This window comes from Penicillium pulvis (genome assembly GCF_028828015.1).
Source record: "Penicillium pulvis strain IBT 33274 chromosome Unknown contig_10_segment0_segment0, whole genome shotgun sequence".
Classification (NCBI taxonomy): Eukaryota; Fungi; Ascomycota; class Eurotiomycetes; order Eurotiales; family Aspergillaceae; genus Penicillium; species Penicillium pulvis.
In genome coordinates, this window is record NW_026643071.1 from 2,816,262 (window position 1) to 2,834,053 (window position 17,792).

Here is a 17,792-nt window from a genome sequence, read left to right on the forward strand (position 1 = left end):
TCCCATGAAAATCATCCGCTCATATGTAGTAATGCATCATGCGGCTAAAATGCTTTTACAGTAGTGAAGCAAGTGAGTTATGTAGTAGAAGGAAATCAAAGCTGGTAATTTCGGGGACTCGCAAATATCTGGTAGTATTGTTGATAGTAGAATAGTAGTCTTTGAATATTAGCGCTTATAAAATTTCAGACATATGAATGTCCAGTAATGTTATGACATTACCTTTGAAAAGTATGGATCTGTAAGATATTCGAAATCATTTACAGTCAATATGACCACTTTTACCTACCCATATGTTCCCACCAAGTAACAGCGTCATGATCTTTTTGTTAAGGAGATATGGGGGAGTTGAGAAATCTGTGAGGATAGCTTTAGCGCCACCGGGGTCTTCCTCTCACACTTCATTTTACACCATGATCCCATACTCTTGCATAACCGGATTGAATCCCCTGGCTTATAAGTTATATGGACTACATTTAAGGTTATTGGTGGACTGCAGCTAAGCTGCGCCTGCTTTCCCTCAAAGAATATATGACGAGCTTCAATAGAGATATATCGAATCATATACAGACTCAAAATAAGCTTCTTCAATACAACAATTTGCCTCAATACTTATTCTGAGCTTACCTGTTTCCCTAGCATAGCTCGATCAGCAGTTAATTATTAGTGGGTCTGTTGTTGTCCAATCAAATTCATTCTCCAAAATTCCTTGGCGCGTCTTGGACGCGTTTCGTGTTTCTCGTGTGTCTAGGGGCTGGAGATCCATTTCGCCGCAAAAACCACTCCCCACCACTTTTGCGTTCCTTCTCATCCGAGCGCATCTCATAACCCCCACCACCAAAGATGGCTTTACTACAATATCATGCTCCGGTTGATTATGCCGCCCAATTGGACGGCTTCAAGGACTTCTTGAAGCATTTCAAGACCATGCAGTCCACTGACGAGGCTGCTGCGACCGAGGCCCTGGAGGGTTTGAACATCGACGGCAACCGCACCAGCGATGAGTACGATATGATGGACGATATTGAGGGAGGCGCTCAGACCCGGAGCGCGAGGAAGCAGCGCCAGGTTAAACTCAAGTATATGGATATTTTGCTGGACGTTGCCAACAGAGATTCCACGCACATCCTGATTGAGCTGGATGATCTCGAGACTGTGCGTCTACCGCCACTTTTTTGATCCTCACCTTGGCAATGACTAACGGTTCCAATTGCAGTTCGAAAAATCTTTCCCCGAGGACCAGCAAACTTTGAAGTTGGTCGAGTCCGTTCAAAAGAACACCAAGCGCTATATCGATGTCTTTTCACAGGCGGTTGATGCGATGATGCCCGCAGGAACCAAGGATATCTCGTACGTCGCGTTGATATCGGCAATGCTCTCACAAAGTGGACTTCTTTACTAACCTGATCCAGTTTCAAGGATGATGTGTTAGATGTGATCATGTCCCAGCGTGACAAGCGCAATGAAACGATCGAGACCGCCGCCGAGGCTGACATGGACGCCGCCGACGCCGCGAGCCTGTTCCCCCCGGAACTCACCCGCCGATACACCCTTAACTTCAAGCCTCTCACCCCCTCCAGCTCCAGTAGCGACCTCGCTGGAAAGGCACTTGCGGTTCGAAATGTGCGCGGCGAGCACCTGGGTAGCCTGATTACTGTGCGCGGTATCACAACTCGTGTTTCCGATGTGAAGCCGGCAGTCCAGATTAATGCCTACACTTGCGACCGATGTGGATCCGAAGTTTTCCAGCCCGTCGTCACCAAGCAGTTCACTCCCCTTACTGAGTGCTTGTCCGAAGACTGCAAGAAGAACAACTCTAAGGGTCAGCTGTTCCTTTCTACCCGTGCTTCAAAGTTCGTTCCTTTCCAAGAGGTCAAGATCCAGGAAATGGCAGACCAAGTGCCTGTCGGTCACATTCCCCGAACCCTGACTATCCACTGCCACGGAGCTCTCACCCGCACCGTCAACCCTGGTGATATCGTGGATATCGCTGGTATCTTCTTGCCCACTCCCTACACTGGTTTCCGCGCAATCCGCGCTGGTCTCCTGACCGATACCTACCTTGAGGCTCAGCACATCACCCAGCACAAGAAGTCCTACCAAGACATGGGTATGGATGCTCGCACTCTGCGCAAGATTGAGCAGTATCAGAACTCGGGCAACATGTACGAGTTCCTTTCCCGCTCCATTGCTCCCGAGATCTTCGGTCACCTTGATGTGAAGAAGGCACTCCTTCTGCTCTTGATCGGTGGTGTTACCAAGGAGATGGGTGACGGCATGCACATTCGTGGTGACATCAACATCTGCCTGATGGGTGACCCTGGTGTGGCTAAATCTCAATTGCTTCGATACATCACCAAGGTTGCTCCCCGTGGTGTGTATACTACTGGTCGTGGTAGCAGTGGTGTGGGTCTGACTGCCGCTGTCATGAGAGACCCGGTGACCGACGAGATGGTCCTGGAGGGAGGTGCTTTGGTTCTCGCTGATAACGGTATCTGCTGTATTGATGAGTTTGATAAGATGGAGGACTCCGACCGAACTGCCATCCATGAAGTCATGGAGCAACAGACCATTTCTATCTCCAAGGCTGGTATCAACACAACCCTTAACGCTCGTACCTCAATCTTGGCCGCCGCCAACCCGCTGTATGGCCGATACAACCCTCGCATCTCCCCCGTCGAAAACATCAACCTTCCCGCTGCCCTGCTTTCCCGTTTCGATGTCATGTTCCTGCTCCTGGATACCCCGTCTCGGGATTCCGACGAGGAACTGGCCAACCACGTTACCTACGTCCACATGCACAACAAGCACCCCGAGACTGAGGATTCGGGCATTATGTTCACTCCCCATGAAGTCCGCCAATACATTGCCAAGGCTCGCACCTTCCGACCCATTGTTCCTTCCAGCGTCTCTGAGTACATGGTTGGCGCGTACGTGGCCATGCGCAAGCGACAGAAGAAGGATGAGGCCAAGAAGCAGCAGTTCTCGCACGTCACTCCTCGTACTCTGCTCGGTATCGTCCGTCTCTCGCAGGCCCTGGCCCGTCTCCGGTTCAGCGAAGAGGTTGTCCGCGAGGATGTCGATGAGGCCCTGCGCATCATCGAAGTCAGCCGGTCATCTCTCGACAACGATCGGGAGGCTGGTGCCGATCACACTCCTACTAGCAAGATCTACACGCTGATCCGTAATCTGTGGGAGAGCGGTGCTGCCGCCGTGGGAGATGATGATGAGAACGCTATGAGCATCCGCCGTATTCGCGAGCGTGTGTTGGCTAAGGGTTTCACCGAGGACCAGCTCACCACTGCCATCCACGAGTACGCAGAGATGAACGTAAGTTTTATTCCCTACTACAATTTTTGTTACGCTTGATACTAATTCTCTACCAGGTCTGGCAAACTTCTGACAACGGTGCGCGTCTGATGTTCGTCAACGCTGATGACGAAATGATGGGTTAACTGTCTCGTTTTGGGGTTGATTGATTTTTTTTTTTTTTTGCGTCTCAAGCTGCATTTGTGAAACTGGTAGATTACGGCGATGGGTGTTCAGGTGTATTGTGGACCGGGGGCTGGTTCTTGTGATTGTTCAATCAAAATCGTATTCCCAATCTACTGATTATTTGACTGGAATACTATATGATCTCAATGTAATAGTGAAAGACAACTTTGATTCTTTGATTCCAAAGGAGCGAAATGGAATATTGTATGCCCTGAATAGATACAGATCAACGTCAACTTCCCACAAGGCTACCTATCATGTTGAATCCACCGGTATCCAATGTGGTCACGCCCTAGCCCCTTCCATTCAATCCTTAAGCCTATTCACCACTTGGGTCCCCAATCTAAACCTTGCAATGGTCATAGATAGGCACCTCATTGCAAATAGTAGAAGGAGCTCCATAGGGATCATTACAAAGAGTATCACAGACCGTGTTCTGTGGCACAAACACCAAGAACTCGTAATTCGGCATGTCAAGACGGAACTGCTGCTTAATATTGTTGTTCCACTGTGATGCCTTGTATCCCGCACGGCAGGCACAGTGGAATGTTGAGCCAGTGTTGATGCACGACGTCGTCACGTCACAGCTGTTCTGGCCGGAGAGTGGGTTGCAAGTACCGCATGTTGGAGGCGAAGGGTTTGCGAGGGCAATTGTTGCCGTTAGGAGGATGGCGACGGTTGTGAAGTGCATTGTTGTGGTTGTAGTTATAGATGGATAAGATAAACTCAAAATATGGGTCGAATTGTTTGTATTGATAAAAGTTTGGTTTGGACTTTGTTTTATCGAGCTTGATGTCCAGTTCTGTCGAGGGATTGGTGGCCCTTTTATAGTAAATTCCTCTACTAATAAGCACAGCTTCCAATACTCAACTCATCATCAGATTCATACTAGATCCTACTCCAACCACAGCCGAACAAAGCATCACGAGGCCCCGGGGGTCTCACCGTCATTCATCCCAAAGCATACAAGTCAGGCATCGCCCGCAACACGGGAACTTTGTCTACCAACATACGAGAGAATCATGATTCAGGCCACCACGGCTGTACGCGAGATAGACCCCATGTTACCATGCTTTCTCCCATGCATCGGATAGGCCGGGAAGTAGACACCCCAAATCCGGGGTTTGATGGCGAATACGAGATCTGGAACCTGTTCCAGAGACCCCACCAATGCCGATGCGGAGATCGGTGGCTGGTTTTTAAATATAGTCCATCGACTTGAAGTCAAAACTGGATTTCGATCGTATTGCGGGGTTTCGATTCGGGTTCTGGGATAATGGAGTGGAGGTGGGGTGTATGTCTCAGTTCGCAGCCATATCCGGGTCCCTTGCTGGACCCTTAAGGCTGAAAATGCGGGGATGGTGGTACTCAGTATCTCACCGCTTGGTTTACGGGGCTATGGTATGGTTTTGAATGTATCTTTGATGACCGTATTGTTTCTGGGTGGTTGTATCTATGGATTGTATATGATGTGTCAGTCCCTGGTGGTAGTTATGGTGTTAGGCTTATCCGGTACTAGCCGTGCTACAGAGTTGTGCCGATCATAGTGAGTTAGAAGCAATTCAAGTCAGTCTTGACTTATACGATAGTTCTTAAGTTGTGACACGCTACAAAATTGGAGCATTCTTGGAAGTTCTAACCAAGTAATAATTGCATTGTTCGCTCAATTCAGTAGAAGACAGAAGCAGATTCAAAGCAGCATAAGAACATTTATTAACCGACCCCTTTCTCTTAATCAAACTACTCAATCAACACCCCAGCTATAGCTGATCAAAGACCTCAACAGCCGCCTTTGCGGTGGAAGTAGCACTGGCAGGGTTCTGACCAGTAACCAGGCGACCATCAACAACATGGAAATCATCCCAGATACCAGGAGCCCGTTCATCTAAGACAAGGTCAGTAAAATGAAGCTCAGCTCCAATCAATACGGATAAACTCACAAGTAGCACCCAACCGCGAGGCAACTTCTTCCACCATCTCGGACCCAAAACCTCTCAGCTCACTCATAATACCCATAGTATTCTCTGCCTCAGTGGTGAAACCAGTGAGCTTCTTCCCCTTGATAATCGGCTGTCCAGTTACATCCTTGATATCCGCAAAGATAGCAGGACCGTGACAAACAGACGCCACAACACCACCGCTGGCCCAGACCTGTTCGGCGATCTTCTGCAAACCCCTGGCAGTGGGGTAATCGATCAGCGCGGCATGACCCGCAGAAGCATAGAAGAGACCATATACCGACGCATCGAGATCAGCGGCCTTGGTCATGTTGTCGAGCTTCTGACGGAAGGAGCTGTTCTTGTCCTGCCAGGTCTCCAGGTCTGAACCATTGAGGAAGTCGGGCTGCTGGGAGAGCCAATCGGGGGTGTAGCTACCCGTCTCGGAGGAGAGGTCGACTTCGAACCCAGCGGCCGTGAGGACGTTGAAGGGGTGCAGGGCTTCACTAATGAAGAGACCTGTGGTTTCCTTGCCGTTGAAGAGGGCCGCGCTGGCGGAGGTAATGGCGATGAGGGCTTTGCGGGCAGGCATTTTGTTGATTGATTGGTAAAGTGATGAAACTTTGAGGTTTGTTATGATGATATGAAGCTGTGTTTAGCTGATTTGCTTTGCTGATGAACTACATTTTGACCGCGGGACAAGCACCACTTTATACGTTGGGACTCTTGGGAGTGCAGGAGCTTATTCGGGCTAGATTAGACCATCGGAGTTCTGGCATTGGGAATCTGACATGCCAGTCTGACAGATTGATAATCTAGGTGCTGGAACCTGGCACCTGGGCTCCGTGGCTTTGAGGCTACGCCGTGGGATTGGTTGCCTTTGCATTTGAACGCGGAGATCAGGAAGATGTCAGCGCCGCAGCTGTACATCCCGCCGGAAGTAGAGTGGTTGCGCATCCCGGAGTTGCGGAGCCACGGAGCTGTGGGGTCTAGACCTTGATCTTCCGCCAATCATATTCATCCATCACGGTGCTGACTCCGAAACTCCTGCATTTCTGTATACATTTTGGAGATTCGAGACCGGAGTCTTGATGATCGGCCTAGGAGATTATAAGGAGCCTTCTTCCACTCGATTCGGAGGAATTCTAATTCAATCTTGGAATACCTTTGCATACTTCCATAGATCCCAAGCAAACCAATCAATATGGGCTCAATCGCAACCTATACTCCCTCGGAGTCCAAACTCTTCAAACCATTACAAATCGGCAATTGCTTGCTACAACATCGCATTGTCTTCCCCCTTTGACCCGCCTCCGCAATGACGATGACCATGTTCCATTGCCGCACATGGAAAAATACTACGCCGACCGTGGCTCCACGCCTGGTACTCTAGTTATCGCAGAGGCCACAGCCATCTCACACGCTGAAGAGGGCAATTGGAACAATCCCGGTTTGGTCAGCGATCAACAAGTTGAGGGATGGCGTAGGATTATTGATGCAGTCCACGCCAACAAGTCGGTCTTTTTCCAGCAGATCTGGGCTATGGGACGAGCGTCTCTTCCTGATGTGCTGGCAGTTCGAGGATTTCCCTATAGATCGAGCAGTGCTGTGCCCATGAGAAACTCCGACACTGCACCTCGCGCCATGACAGAGGCAGAAATTTTGGAGACGATTCAGAGCTTTGTGGACACTTCGAAGCGGGCAGTGTTGGCCGGTGCGGATGGTGTTGAGATCCACTCTGCACATGGGTACTTGCTTGATCAGTTCCTCACATCGAGTGTCAATCAGCGTACCGATAAATGGGGAGGATCTATTGAGAATAGAGCCCGACTTACGCTCGAGGTTGTCCGGGCTGTTGTTCAGGCTATCGGTGCAGAGAAGGTGGCTATTCGGTTCTCTCCCTATGCCGGGTTTCAAGGCTCTGAAAAGACCGATTACCTTGAACTATACACGTATCTCATCATGGAGCTCAAGAAGATGAATGTCAAATTTGCCTACCTGTCTCTTGTGGAGGCAACTGGTGATCCTGGGGCTTTGATTTGGAACGACAAGGCGATTCACCAGGACAAATCATTGAATTTCATTCTCGAGGAGTGGGATAACCTGTCGCCTGTCATTGTCGCTGGTGGTTACCAGCCAGATACCGCTATTTGGGCAGTGGAGGAGAAGTATAAGAAGTGGGATGTTATGGTCGCTTTTGGTCGCCATTTCATTGCCAATCCTGACTTGGTTTTCAGGGTTAAGCAGAACATTCCTCTGGCAAAGTACAATCGGCCGACTTTCTACAGCTTTAAAGCATGGGAAGGCTACAATGATTATCCGTTTAGCTCGGAATTTTTGGAGGTACATCCACATGCTGTGCATCCAATGGTCAAGGAATAGTGCATTCAGTCTGTCTGCATTGTACAATTTTCTAACTCTTCTAGATAGGCTTTGCTATAGAGCATTGTAATAAATTTCAAATTATATTCATCGTTAAATCGATCATTTTCCAATCAAAAAGCAATGATTCTATCCTATTCCGATAAAAATGGGCTTACCAGCCCTACACTATTTACGACTTGGCATTGGCCGGTCGGCCCGCAATCTTACAAATCTCACCTCCGCCACCCTTTCTCTCCGCATATCTAGGGATAGTTGGGCTTATTGTTCCTGAACCTTCCGCTGCAACATTCATGCCTTGACCATGCATACCTCAGCAGCCCGAACACGGGATGCGGCGGAGGGCGCTATAAAACCCCTGCGGAGGCAAGTTGGACGTGCCTGCGACGGTTGCCGTGCAAGAAGAGCCAAGTGCGACAATGAACGACCGTGTAAAGTCTGTCGTCGAAGAAATGAGCCATGCTTGCAGACTGGATCAGATGAGCCTCGTACTCTACCACAGGCGATGAGGTGAGAGCTCTTACAGTAGAGAAGCGTGATTTTTCGCATCTAATGGTATGTAGAGCGATAGACAGGCTGAAGAAGCAGATCAAGGAAACTGAAGACGAATTGCTCTGGTATAAATCTCAGAATCCTTCAGGCTCTCTGCAAAGCTCTCTTCAAAGCTCTTTGCAATCTAACAACTCGCCTGGACATACTTCTTTACCTGGGTTAGAATGGTCGTCCAGTCGCACCACCCATTCACCCCCAGACATGGCACAGAAGTCCGATCGACATAATCCTTGGGAAGGAATCCAAATTGGGACCGCTCGCTCTCCAAACTCATCATGGTACGGGTCGTCATCGCTCTTTCATTTCATCGGGCGCATGAATAGCTACTTGGGTGCAATCCTCCAGCAGACCCAAATGAGCAACCAAATGGTTCTTCATGGAACCGCAAGCACATTATTAAACGGCAAAACCGAGAACAGCTCGGAAGATGACTGTCAGCAAGCTGCCCTTTCTGCAGAGGACCCCTTCACAGCGGGTCAATTCTTGAGTCCAATCCAGGAAGAATACTTTCTCGACTTCTTTTGGAAATCTTACCACACATGCCTCTTCCCGATCATCAATGAAGCCGAGTTCATGGACCACTACCGATCACTGTGGGCAGATTCTGGGGATAAAAGAAGGCCTGCCGCGCTTGTGGACATTGTAGTTGCTCTTTGCATGCAATATGGTGTCTCTCAAATACCCCCTGAGCAGCAAAAGTCCATAATCGGTGGAGACCCCAGTGTCGCCGGTCGTTGGTACTTCCGACGTTGTCAGCAGCTAGTCACTTACCAGCTCGAAAGTCCCACTGTATCGACAGTACAAACTCTGATGCTCTGTTCCATATACCTGTGTAACGGGTCTTTTCAAAACATGTCAGCGACATGGGCTGGTATGGCTGCGGAAGCGGCTTATGTTGCGGGGCTTCATATAGCCCCATCACCCAACCTTCCATCACCGGAACGTGAACTGAGGAAGCGTCTTTGGTGGGCTCTTTATGAGCTAGACGCCAAAATCGGTATGAAATTGGGTCGACCATTCCTTCTCCATCGTTCTCCTACCGAGCCCGGACTTCCAGATGATCAACCTGAAACCGCAAAGCAATCCGGATCTCAATTGGCCAACTCGGGTGAGAACAAAACATGGCTTAGCTTCCACCTTGAAAACTCGAAACTTTTTGTTATTGCACGCGAGATTCACGAGGCTTTCTACGCAAGAGATGTGAGCCTGGTCCAAGGCCAAACCATCTGGGACGACCCACAAGCACTAGAGTCACACGCAGAGTTCCTGCAGCTTTGCGCAAAACCTCTAGACCAATGGGTCGATGAGTTACCCAATGCGCTCAAGACCAGCCGACAAGAAAACAGCACCCCCTACTCCACGGACGGATCAAAACTGGACATTGAACCATTCGCACCGGTCTGGCTTCAGCGTCAGCGCCTGAACCTGGAGTTGATTTACCACAACCTCTACATCAACATACATCGACCATTCATCTCTTTCGTCGCGGGACCACCATCAGGTCGGACAGAGGAGCTGGCAACTAAATGCGCTTTTCACGCTATGGAAATCACCAAAATATTGCACCAAACACTATCCTCAACGACCATCCTAACAGGCTGGCATGAAGCATTTCAATGGCAATGGAACGCATCAATGACTCTCGTCGGATTCATCCTAGCCCATCCAAGAAATACTCTAACACCAGAAGCCATCAAAGCAGTCGATCTTGCCATAATAGTCTGTGAAATATTCGGGGAACGCTTCTCCGTTGCGAAAAGCGCAGCAACCATCTTACGAAATCTTGGTCCTAAAATCAACTTCTTATTGCAGTACAACTCAGAGATGCAAGGTGCACCGAATGATGGAATCGATCAGGGAATTCTCAAGCCGGCGACTAGTACAGAATGGCTAGATAGCCTGATGGGTGAGACTTCATTTGATCCGTCGCTCATGATGCCTATGCAAGATGTGTTCCAGATGGCTTTTTCAATTGAGCAGTGGAGTGCCTTGGATAATCTTTTGCCTGAATTGGAAGGTGATCAGTGGAACGCTCAGATTATAGGGGCTTTCTGAGTACCCTTGACTAATATGTGCTACTTTGAGTCGAGAAATTTATACCCAGAACTTTATGAAAGCGGCTATGCACGGAATTTAGATTATGGTTTGAAGTGGTCTCAGTTTTGTTTCACTGCTGTAATAAACAGTCCTCGTATATACGTGACCGAGGCAAAGTATGATCTTGCTTATTATACGAAGTATAAAGTTCTCGCCGAGAACCGTGGCACCTACCTGTTCATCTGCAAGTTCGTTCCATACTTCTAGTTCGGGATTTTCAGCTTGCCACATGGTTGGTCCAGTTCCAAATACATATGAGCTGTCATGCAGTTTTCACGCAGGGTACAAGTGACATGTCATGTTTACTTGCAAGTTTTCGGCTCTCGGCAATACACTATAAGCGACCTACCGATGTGCAGATTGTCTTCTCATGGTCGGCTATGATTATGAAATGGAAATGAGCAAGTGTGCATCCGTGAAACATGAATCAAGTTATAGTATCATTCTATCTAAACACCCCACAACCAATCACTGCCAACACATGGCTCTACAGGTGGGCCTGAGACTCCTCAGGCTCACCAATCAATTTCAAGAAGCTCTTATGCACCTCATCAGTAAGATCACTGGCTTGCATGCTCCGCCCTTTCGCTTCGAAAGCCTGCCGCGATGATTCCCTCGTAATACTACTGCCAGCCCATGCAGCCAGAAGCAAAGTAGTACCAGGAGACATGCGCATGTCAGACTCCAGCTCAGCCTGCACATCCGCTTTGCTCTCCGCCTCTTTCTCATTTTCTTTCTCGCCCGAATCCCATAGCTTGTCGTGGTATGCCGCTCGCCAGGCAAGCAACGTACCCAGAGATCCGGTAAGCGTATCTCCCTGACCACCGCTGCGCTTCAGTCCACCCTTGATATCATTGATGAGGCTGGTAGTTCCATTGGAAATCACATCATGAGGACCCTTCTGCACAATTGTCACGCCACCCAGCGCATTGGAGAGCTGCTGGCATGCATCGGACTCTTTGCTTGTCTTGTCGCCACCTTCTTTCCCGATGTCAGCCTGGCTGGGTGTATTGATCCCCAGTGCCTTCGCTAGTCGCCCGAACTCGACAACGTTCGGGGTGAGGATGCATTCTTTGTAGCCCTTGACGAGGCTAGGGTCCTCCGTCACAATGAGTAGCCCATCTGCGTCGAGCACGAAGGGGATAGACCGCGAGCGTGCTTCTTTAATTACCTCCGCGACTACCTTCAGCGTGACGCCATCGCGGCCGAGCCCGGGGCCGATGACGAGGGCGTGTAGGCGGGAAAGCATGTCGATTATTGGGCCAGCGAGGGCTGGTGCGTCAATTGACTTGGGGTTTTCGACTGAGTCTGTGCTGGGAAGAATTGGGTGTACCATTAGGTTTGGCGAGTAGCCTTTGATGACCTGAAAGACGTATTAGTTATTGCATATTGGTCTTCGTATGTGGGATCTTACCGGAGCTGCGGAGCGTTCACAGAGAACATGGCTCTGGAGGGTGTTAGTCGTGGCTCATTGGTGATGTCGAACATTCATACCATATCACATCCTGGTATTGGTTAGCTACATGGAACTCATTTCGCAATGACCGAGTGACATACCTAGTTTTGCCGATGCGATGGCCGAGAAATACGGTGCACCAGTATAGCTGTTTCGTGGTTAGCTCATCCAGAGAAACCCCGTTATTGGACAACCTACTCGACACAGCCGCCAATTACTGCCACACGGCCGAGTTGTCCTAATTCAGTGTTAACATGATTGCTCGAGGTCAAGATCTACGATGGGGTAGCGGCTAGGGATCCAGTGGGGAAAACATACCTTTGTGGAATTTCTCCAACATTGGTGGTACGATGTTGCGGACCTTTCTAAAGAGGACCTTCGATGAGGTCGTGACATGATGAACTGGCTCCATGATGAATACAAGCTTGCAATTTGCCAAAGAGTTGGTATGAAGTGGTCAGAAGATTTAGTATTAAATGGTCAGAAGGATGAGCTTGCGGATGATGTCACCCAAGTGGGGCTCGCAGAATGACAAGCTTGTGAACAACCACGGGCAAGAAATGTAACACACTTTCAAGCTTTTGCCAGGAGCCAACACGCTGCCGTTTTGCCTCAAGTGTGTAATTGTCGACATTGTTCTCATCGAGCTAGGTATAACGGGACGAAAGATTCCTGGAGGTTGAAGAAGCTCATATATATATTATGGTCAAAGGTATCACAAAACTACATTAGATGTACCAAATTGGGCCACTTCGAATGTATCTTGCGTTGCTTCCGCAGAGCCTGTTTCTGGCTGTTGATAGCTTGTGGGGCATTATAATTGGGTGAAGATTGGATGAAATAGTTCTATAGGTCACCCATGTGGTAAGGGTCGTCATAAGTCTGTACTGCAAGAGCTACGTACTTTCCACCTCACAATGAAGTCAATGAAGTAATGGACCGAAAGATAAAATCAGAATGGTATTGCTAGTACGCCCGCTATGGATGGTGCTCAGAAGACTATTGAATACCCATCTAGTATCAACACCTCGTAACGCTCAGAATGCTCCGCAAAAAACCCCCCAGACAAAGGAAAGAAAGAGACAAAAGAAACAATGTTGAGATCAAAGGGTTTGTAAGCCCGTAAGTTGTGAATTCATCGCTTGCGAGATGCAAGGGCGGCCAGTTTTTGCTGGCGTGCCATTTTCTCCTTCTTGGCGGCCATCTCCCGGCGCAACTCCTCCTCGTCCTCCTTGCGAGCGTTCTTCAAGGCAGCGCCTTCTTCCAGCTCGACATCGTCAAAGCCAGCCTCCATGTCCGAGGATGCATCAGAGTAGTAGTCGTCATAACCACCGTATTCGCCTTCGTCCTCCTCGTCGGTGCCCATGTACTCGTTCATGCGACGCTTGCCATGCTGGCGACGGTCATTGGTGCCAGGCTTTCCAGGAAGACGTGCGGTGCCATGGTAGGAAGGTGGCTCGGGCGTCCGGGCTGGCTTGGCAGTGCCTTTGTAAGAAGGAACTTCGGGAGACCGCTTGGGAAATTCGGGGGATTGCTTGCTGCCGTAGTTTCGCGCGGGCGTTGGTGTAAATTTCTTGCCCTTCGACTCCATTTTCGCTCGGGTCTTGGCTTCTTGCAAGCGGCGTCGGAATTCATGGCGGCCAAGGTGCTCGCGGGGAGCAGGCTGGTTTTGGAGCACTCCAACTTTGGCGGGGGCCTGTTCCTGTCGAGCTTTGGCGATCGCCATGATTTCGGCATACGAACCTTTCGGTGGGGCCTTGGAGGGAGGAGCAGCAACAGCAGGCTTGGATGGAATAGATTTGGCTGGCGCAGGCTTGGTGGGAGCTGTCTTCTTGACTCCGATGGTGCCAGTCTTGGGGACAGGCTTGGTAGCAGAAGTCGGTTTCGGCGCAATCTTGGGAGTTACAGATGACGCCCCAGGTCTGGCTCCAGATTTGGCAGAAACTGAGCCCTCGGGCCGAGTAGGACGAGGCAGTTGGTCCTCCGCCTTGCGCTTGGTTCCTGCATTCATGGTCGACATATGCTCCCGGGGGAGCGAGCCAAGTCTTCGATCATCACGCTTGGGGGAAGATATCTTGGGGGGAGATGGGGGTTGAGAAACCGGAAGCCTGGTGGGCTTGCCGGTCTCGAGCGAGGTAAGGACCGAGTCGAGGAACTATGCCATGTGTCAGATAAGAACATGCAAATAACAAAGACATGGACATACACTCATTTTGAAAGGTCGAAATGCGAAAGGAGAGGTGTTTGTGTTGGGAAGCTTGCAAGTTATGAAAGCAAAAAAAAGAGTTTGTCACCGATGTATGTTTAGTTCGACGAAGTATGAAGCTTCATGACTCCGAACGCGAGACCATGTAAATGGAGCTCCGTCCGGAGGGAGTGAGAAGATGCGCAACTTGATGAAAAACAAAAAGAATAGGAGAAACAGAATGAGCGATAAGGGAGTAGAAGTCGAGCCACTCGAAAAGGTTCCGAGGGCTTCTATGGACGTGGAATCGCAGTGAATATAGCGGGGGAAGTTGGCCACGCTTGATCCATGATTCACTTCAACTTCGCCCGAACGGGACACCCCACGTGACGTTTGCGCCACACTCGCTTAGTCTTTTTTCTGCCGGGCGGTAGCACCGCCACAGAGAGCCGCAACGCACTTTTTCCCACGATTTCCGTGCGCTCGATCTTGATCCTCAACCCAACTCCTCCCGAACTCGACGTTGCAGTCTCCGCCCAAATTCGCGGTTAAATCGATTGTTTCTCTTGTTCTAAAAGAAAACGTGAGTAGCGTGAAACGCTCCCCCCGAATTCTGTGCGACGGCTCTTTCTCCCCTGCTCGCACAGTACAGACTTTTCAAGCGACCAAATTTACTGATATCGAATTTGCGAATAGTACCATCAAAATGAAGCACGTCGCCGCTTACATGCTCCTTGCCCTTGCCGGCAACGAGTCTCCCTCCGTTGCTGACATCAAGGCTGTCCTCTCCTCCGTCGGCATTGACGCTGAGACCGAGCGCCTCGAGAAGCTCATTGCTGAGCTCCAGGGCAAGAACCTCCAGGAGGTTAGTGAACATCCCAAAACTTGAGAACTATCGGACAATCCACTAACACATGCAACCGCAGTTGATCGCTGAGGGTTCCGCCAAGCTCGCCTCCGTTCCCTCCGGCGGTGCTGGTGCCGCTGCCGCTGCCCCCGCTGCCGGTGGTGCCGCCAACGAGGCTGCCCCCGAGGCCGCCAAGGAGGAGGAGAAGGAGGAGTCCGATGATGACATGGGATTCGGTCTGTTCGACTAAATGCACCATTCATCACGGTCTCAAAAGGAACAACCTGGGGGAACAGATATCTGAGTGGTCTAGTCAGTTCGGGAAGGAATTCCACCGACAGGTTCCTCAAGTGTGTATTGTTCAGGCTGTTTTAACGCAGTTACGAGTTCTTTCACATATGAGCTGGAAACAGTTCATGCCAATACAGATTATCTGACCTCCACTATTGTCTTCTGCGTACGAAGTAGCTTGTAAGATATGGTATAATGCCATCTAGACGTGCCCAAAAGGCCATCATCTCGTATAGTCTCATACAATCAGGACTTGCGAGTTACTTGGCTCTCTGGCTTCAAGGATGCCACAAGATCTGAGTAAGGGCGTTTTGGATTGCTATGAACATTGATTTGATATCAAAGAATGAGTTTGATACAGACCAGTATGGCGCTGCGGACAAGAAGTAACCAAAATACAGAACAGGTATTTTTGGGGGATCTTAAATGATGCGCTGAAGCCAGGCAAAAACGGTGTAATCTCTGCTCTCTCATTGGATTAGAAACGGTAAATTACGATTGTAATACAGATTACCCAAATCGGCCTAGTGGCTTAGGGCTTAACCTACCCGTCGCTTAGGCGAGCCCCTGCCCACCTCACCAGTCTCAGGTGTACTAGCGAGATCGTTCCCGCGACACGACGACCCGACAACCCATCGCTTTTCGAGATACCGTTCGGAAGGCGAGCTCCAAGGAAACAACCGCAAAAATGGCTGACATCGAATACGTGAGTCCTCTCTCTTGGAACCAAGCCCTGTCCATCAATAATGCTAACAAAATTCTTCTTAGAACGCCGAGGAGGCTGCCGGTACGTCTTGAATCAATCTTACCCAACCTATACCCCGAAAAAGTGTCAAGCGATGGAGGAAATTGGATCGAATGTTTTGGAAAGGCCGACAATGAACGACAAAGAACGAGGGGTCAAATTTTCGATATCGCTTGGACGAAGGGATTGCACGACATACACACCACCATCGAGAGCCCAGATCGCTGACAGGAATTTCGCCCAACAGAGATCAAGAAGAGAAGACAGTTCCGCAAGTTCTCTTACCGCGGCATTGACCTCGACCAGTACGTTTGCCCGTCAAGCCCATCTATTCGCCACCCCACTCGCAGCATGCATCCAGTGTCATCGAAGGAGGATACGATGAACATTACCACTCATTTGCATCACCCTGGCGCCAGGTGCTTGCTGCGGGCAGGAAAAATCTGGCGATAATATTTTTTTTCTTTGGTTTCACAATGTCTAACTGAATTTTCCAGGCTCCTCGACCTCTCGTCCGAGCAGCTCCGCGATGTTGTCCACGCCCGTGCCCGCAGACGTTTCAACCGTGGTCTCAAGCGCAAGCCCATGGGTCTGATCAAGAAGCTCCGCAAGGCTAAGCAGGAGGCCAAGCCCAACGAGAAGCCCGACCTCGTCAAGACCCACCTCCGTGACATGATCGTTGTCCCCGAGATGATCGGCAGCGTCATCGGTATCTACTCCGGAAAGGAGTTCAACCAGGTCGAGATCAAGCCTGAGATGGTTGGCCACTACCTGGCTGAGTTCTCTATCTCCTAGTACGTTGTCTTCTACGCTTTCATTCGGTGGAATAGTACTAACAACCCTCTAGCAAGCCCGTCAAGCACGGTCGCCCCGGTATCGGTGCCACCCACTCTTCCCGTTTCATTCCCCTGAAGTAAACGATTTCGAACGATTCCCCTTGGAGTGGCGTGTGGTGGAGATGGTGCTGGGATAGCAAAAATGGAAATCAGCACCCTCAACTGGGTTGCTTTATTCAGCTTGTATTTCCAGTGCGGGCCAGCTGTTTCCAGCTCAATTTAAGATCTTGTCGGCATAAAAAATTGGAGATGTATCTCCTTCCGGTTTTCGTTGAGTCTGACGAAGCAAAACAATGTTCTCCTTGGCTACAGTCATGTAGCTAAGGAGGGCGAAATTCACGATATGATAAATTTCACTTCTGTCGCATCGTACCGTAGATCCAGTAGTATCTTTATTTATACAACGCTGCACCGGGAATCTCCAATTCTGAGGTCTGTACCTAGGTACTCCATTGCAACCTTTACTGGCGCGATACCAGTATTGTACGTTCTTTCTTTTGGGTATTGCCGCAATGCAAAACCATTGGTGATTAAACCTAAGGTGTGACTTACGATGTTCATGCTACAGTCTACGAGACACAACAGCGTTTGTGGATAGGTAATCCCAGGTCCCTTCTGAGTAAGATTCTGTAAATCAGAAGACCCGTTGAGTAATATGTAGTCGCAGAGTGTCTACTTGAGAAAAGGCCAATGCAAGGCCTCAGTTGACCTCGGGAAAGCAACTATATATATCCATGAAAATTGCAGTGATCTGCAAACGGCGTATCTCACCCCACTAAAAGAATAACGCATGTCTACAAGAACATGATTTCTACAGCAGATACTATTTACTAGTGATTATGACTATAACCATTGAACTTGGAAATTGCAGAGTAATATTTTCTACATATGACGTTCCCAATCCCAACCCCAATCCCAACCCACGGACCCCGCTGCCCCGGTACCAAAGTGGAGGCTACTTCGGGTATA

The 17,792-nt window shown here is 49.5% G+C and overlaps 9 protein-coding genes across 9 annotated transcripts; 5 read left to right on the forward strand and 4 right to left on the reverse strand.

The window, feature by feature from the left end:
- Nucleotides 1-843: 843 nt before the first annotated feature.
- Nucleotides 844-3,455, forward strand: N7503_001075 (DNA replication licensing factor MCM7; the record flags this gene model as incomplete). The annotated part of the gene is made up of 4 exons (XM_057060636.1): nucleotides 844-1,155; nucleotides 1,217-1,350; nucleotides 1,413-3,330; nucleotides 3,387-3,455. 4 exons carry the CDS (start codon nucleotides 844-846, stop codon nucleotides 3,453-3,455), a joined length of 2,433 nt encoding a protein of 810 aa, XP_056927559.1.
- Nucleotides 3,456-3,838: 383 nt separating this feature from the next.
- N7503_001076 (putative adhesin) lies at nucleotides 3,839-4,186 on the reverse strand (the record flags this gene model as incomplete). Its single annotated transcript, XM_057060637.1, has 1 exon — nucleotides 3,839-4,186. The coding sequence occupies one exon, from the start codon at nucleotides 4,184-4,186 to the stop codon at nucleotides 3,839-3,841; it is 348 nt and encodes a 115-aa protein (XP_056927560.1).
- A 1,069-nt stretch (nucleotides 4,187-5,255) lies between these two features.
- N7503_001077 (uncharacterized protein) lies at nucleotides 5,256-6,024 on the reverse strand (the record flags this gene model as incomplete). The annotated part of the gene is made up of 2 exons (XM_057060638.1): nucleotides 5,256-5,380; nucleotides 5,436-6,024. 2 exons carry the CDS (start codon nucleotides 6,022-6,024, stop codon nucleotides 5,256-5,258), a joined length of 714 nt encoding a protein of 237 aa, XP_056927561.1.
- A 755-nt stretch (nucleotides 6,025-6,779) lies between these two features.
- Nucleotides 6,780-7,814, forward strand: N7503_001078 (uncharacterized protein; the record flags this gene model as incomplete). Its single annotated transcript, XM_057060639.1, has 1 exon — nucleotides 6,780-7,814. The coding sequence occupies one exon, from the start codon at nucleotides 6,780-6,782 to the stop codon at nucleotides 7,812-7,814; it is 1,035 nt and encodes a 344-aa protein (XP_056927562.1).
- Nucleotides 7,815-8,567: 753 nt separating this feature from the next.
- On the forward strand, nucleotides 8,568-10,421 carry N7503_001079 (fungal specific transcription factor domain-containing protein; the record flags this gene model as incomplete). Its single annotated transcript, XM_057060640.1, has 1 exon — nucleotides 8,568-10,421. The coding sequence occupies one exon, from the start codon at nucleotides 8,568-8,570 to the stop codon at nucleotides 10,419-10,421; it is 1,854 nt and encodes a 617-aa protein (XP_056927563.1).
- Nucleotides 10,422-10,950: 529 nt separating this feature from the next.
- N7503_001080 (ATP-dependent (S)-NAD(P)H-hydrate dehydratase) lies at nucleotides 10,951-12,331 on the reverse strand (the record flags this gene model as incomplete). Its single annotated transcript, XM_057060641.1, has 6 exons — nucleotides 10,951-11,826; nucleotides 11,878-11,910; nucleotides 11,958-11,968; nucleotides 12,021-12,067; nucleotides 12,118-12,157; nucleotides 12,238-12,331. 6 exons carry the CDS (start codon nucleotides 12,329-12,331, stop codon nucleotides 10,951-10,953), a joined length of 1,101 nt encoding a protein of 366 aa, XP_056927564.1.
- Nucleotides 12,332-13,054: 723 nt separating this feature from the next.
- N7503_001081 (uncharacterized protein) lies at nucleotides 13,055-14,131 on the reverse strand (the record flags this gene model as incomplete). Its single annotated transcript, XM_057060642.1, has 2 exons — nucleotides 13,055-14,074; nucleotides 14,126-14,131. The coding sequence occupies 2 exons, from the start codon at nucleotides 14,129-14,131 to the stop codon at nucleotides 13,055-13,057; spliced, it is 1,026 nt and encodes a 341-aa protein (XP_056927565.1).
- Nucleotides 14,132-14,810: 679 nt separating this feature from the next.
- On the forward strand, nucleotides 14,811-15,201 carry aspf8 (ribosomal protein P2; the record flags this gene model as incomplete). Its single annotated transcript, XM_057060643.1, has 2 exons — nucleotides 14,811-14,969; nucleotides 15,031-15,201. 2 exons carry the CDS (start codon nucleotides 14,811-14,813, stop codon nucleotides 15,199-15,201), a joined length of 330 nt encoding a protein of 109 aa, XP_056927566.1.
- Nucleotides 15,202-15,930: 729 nt separating this feature from the next.
- N7503_001083 (40S ribosomal protein uS19) lies at nucleotides 15,931-16,904 on the forward strand (the record flags this gene model as incomplete). The annotated part of the gene is made up of 5 exons (XM_057060644.1): nucleotides 15,931-15,948; nucleotides 16,011-16,029; nucleotides 16,235-16,292; nucleotides 16,485-16,781; nucleotides 16,835-16,904. 5 exons carry the CDS (start codon nucleotides 15,931-15,933, stop codon nucleotides 16,902-16,904), a joined length of 462 nt encoding a protein of 153 aa, XP_056927567.1.
- Nucleotides 16,905-17,792: the final 888 nt, after the last annotated feature.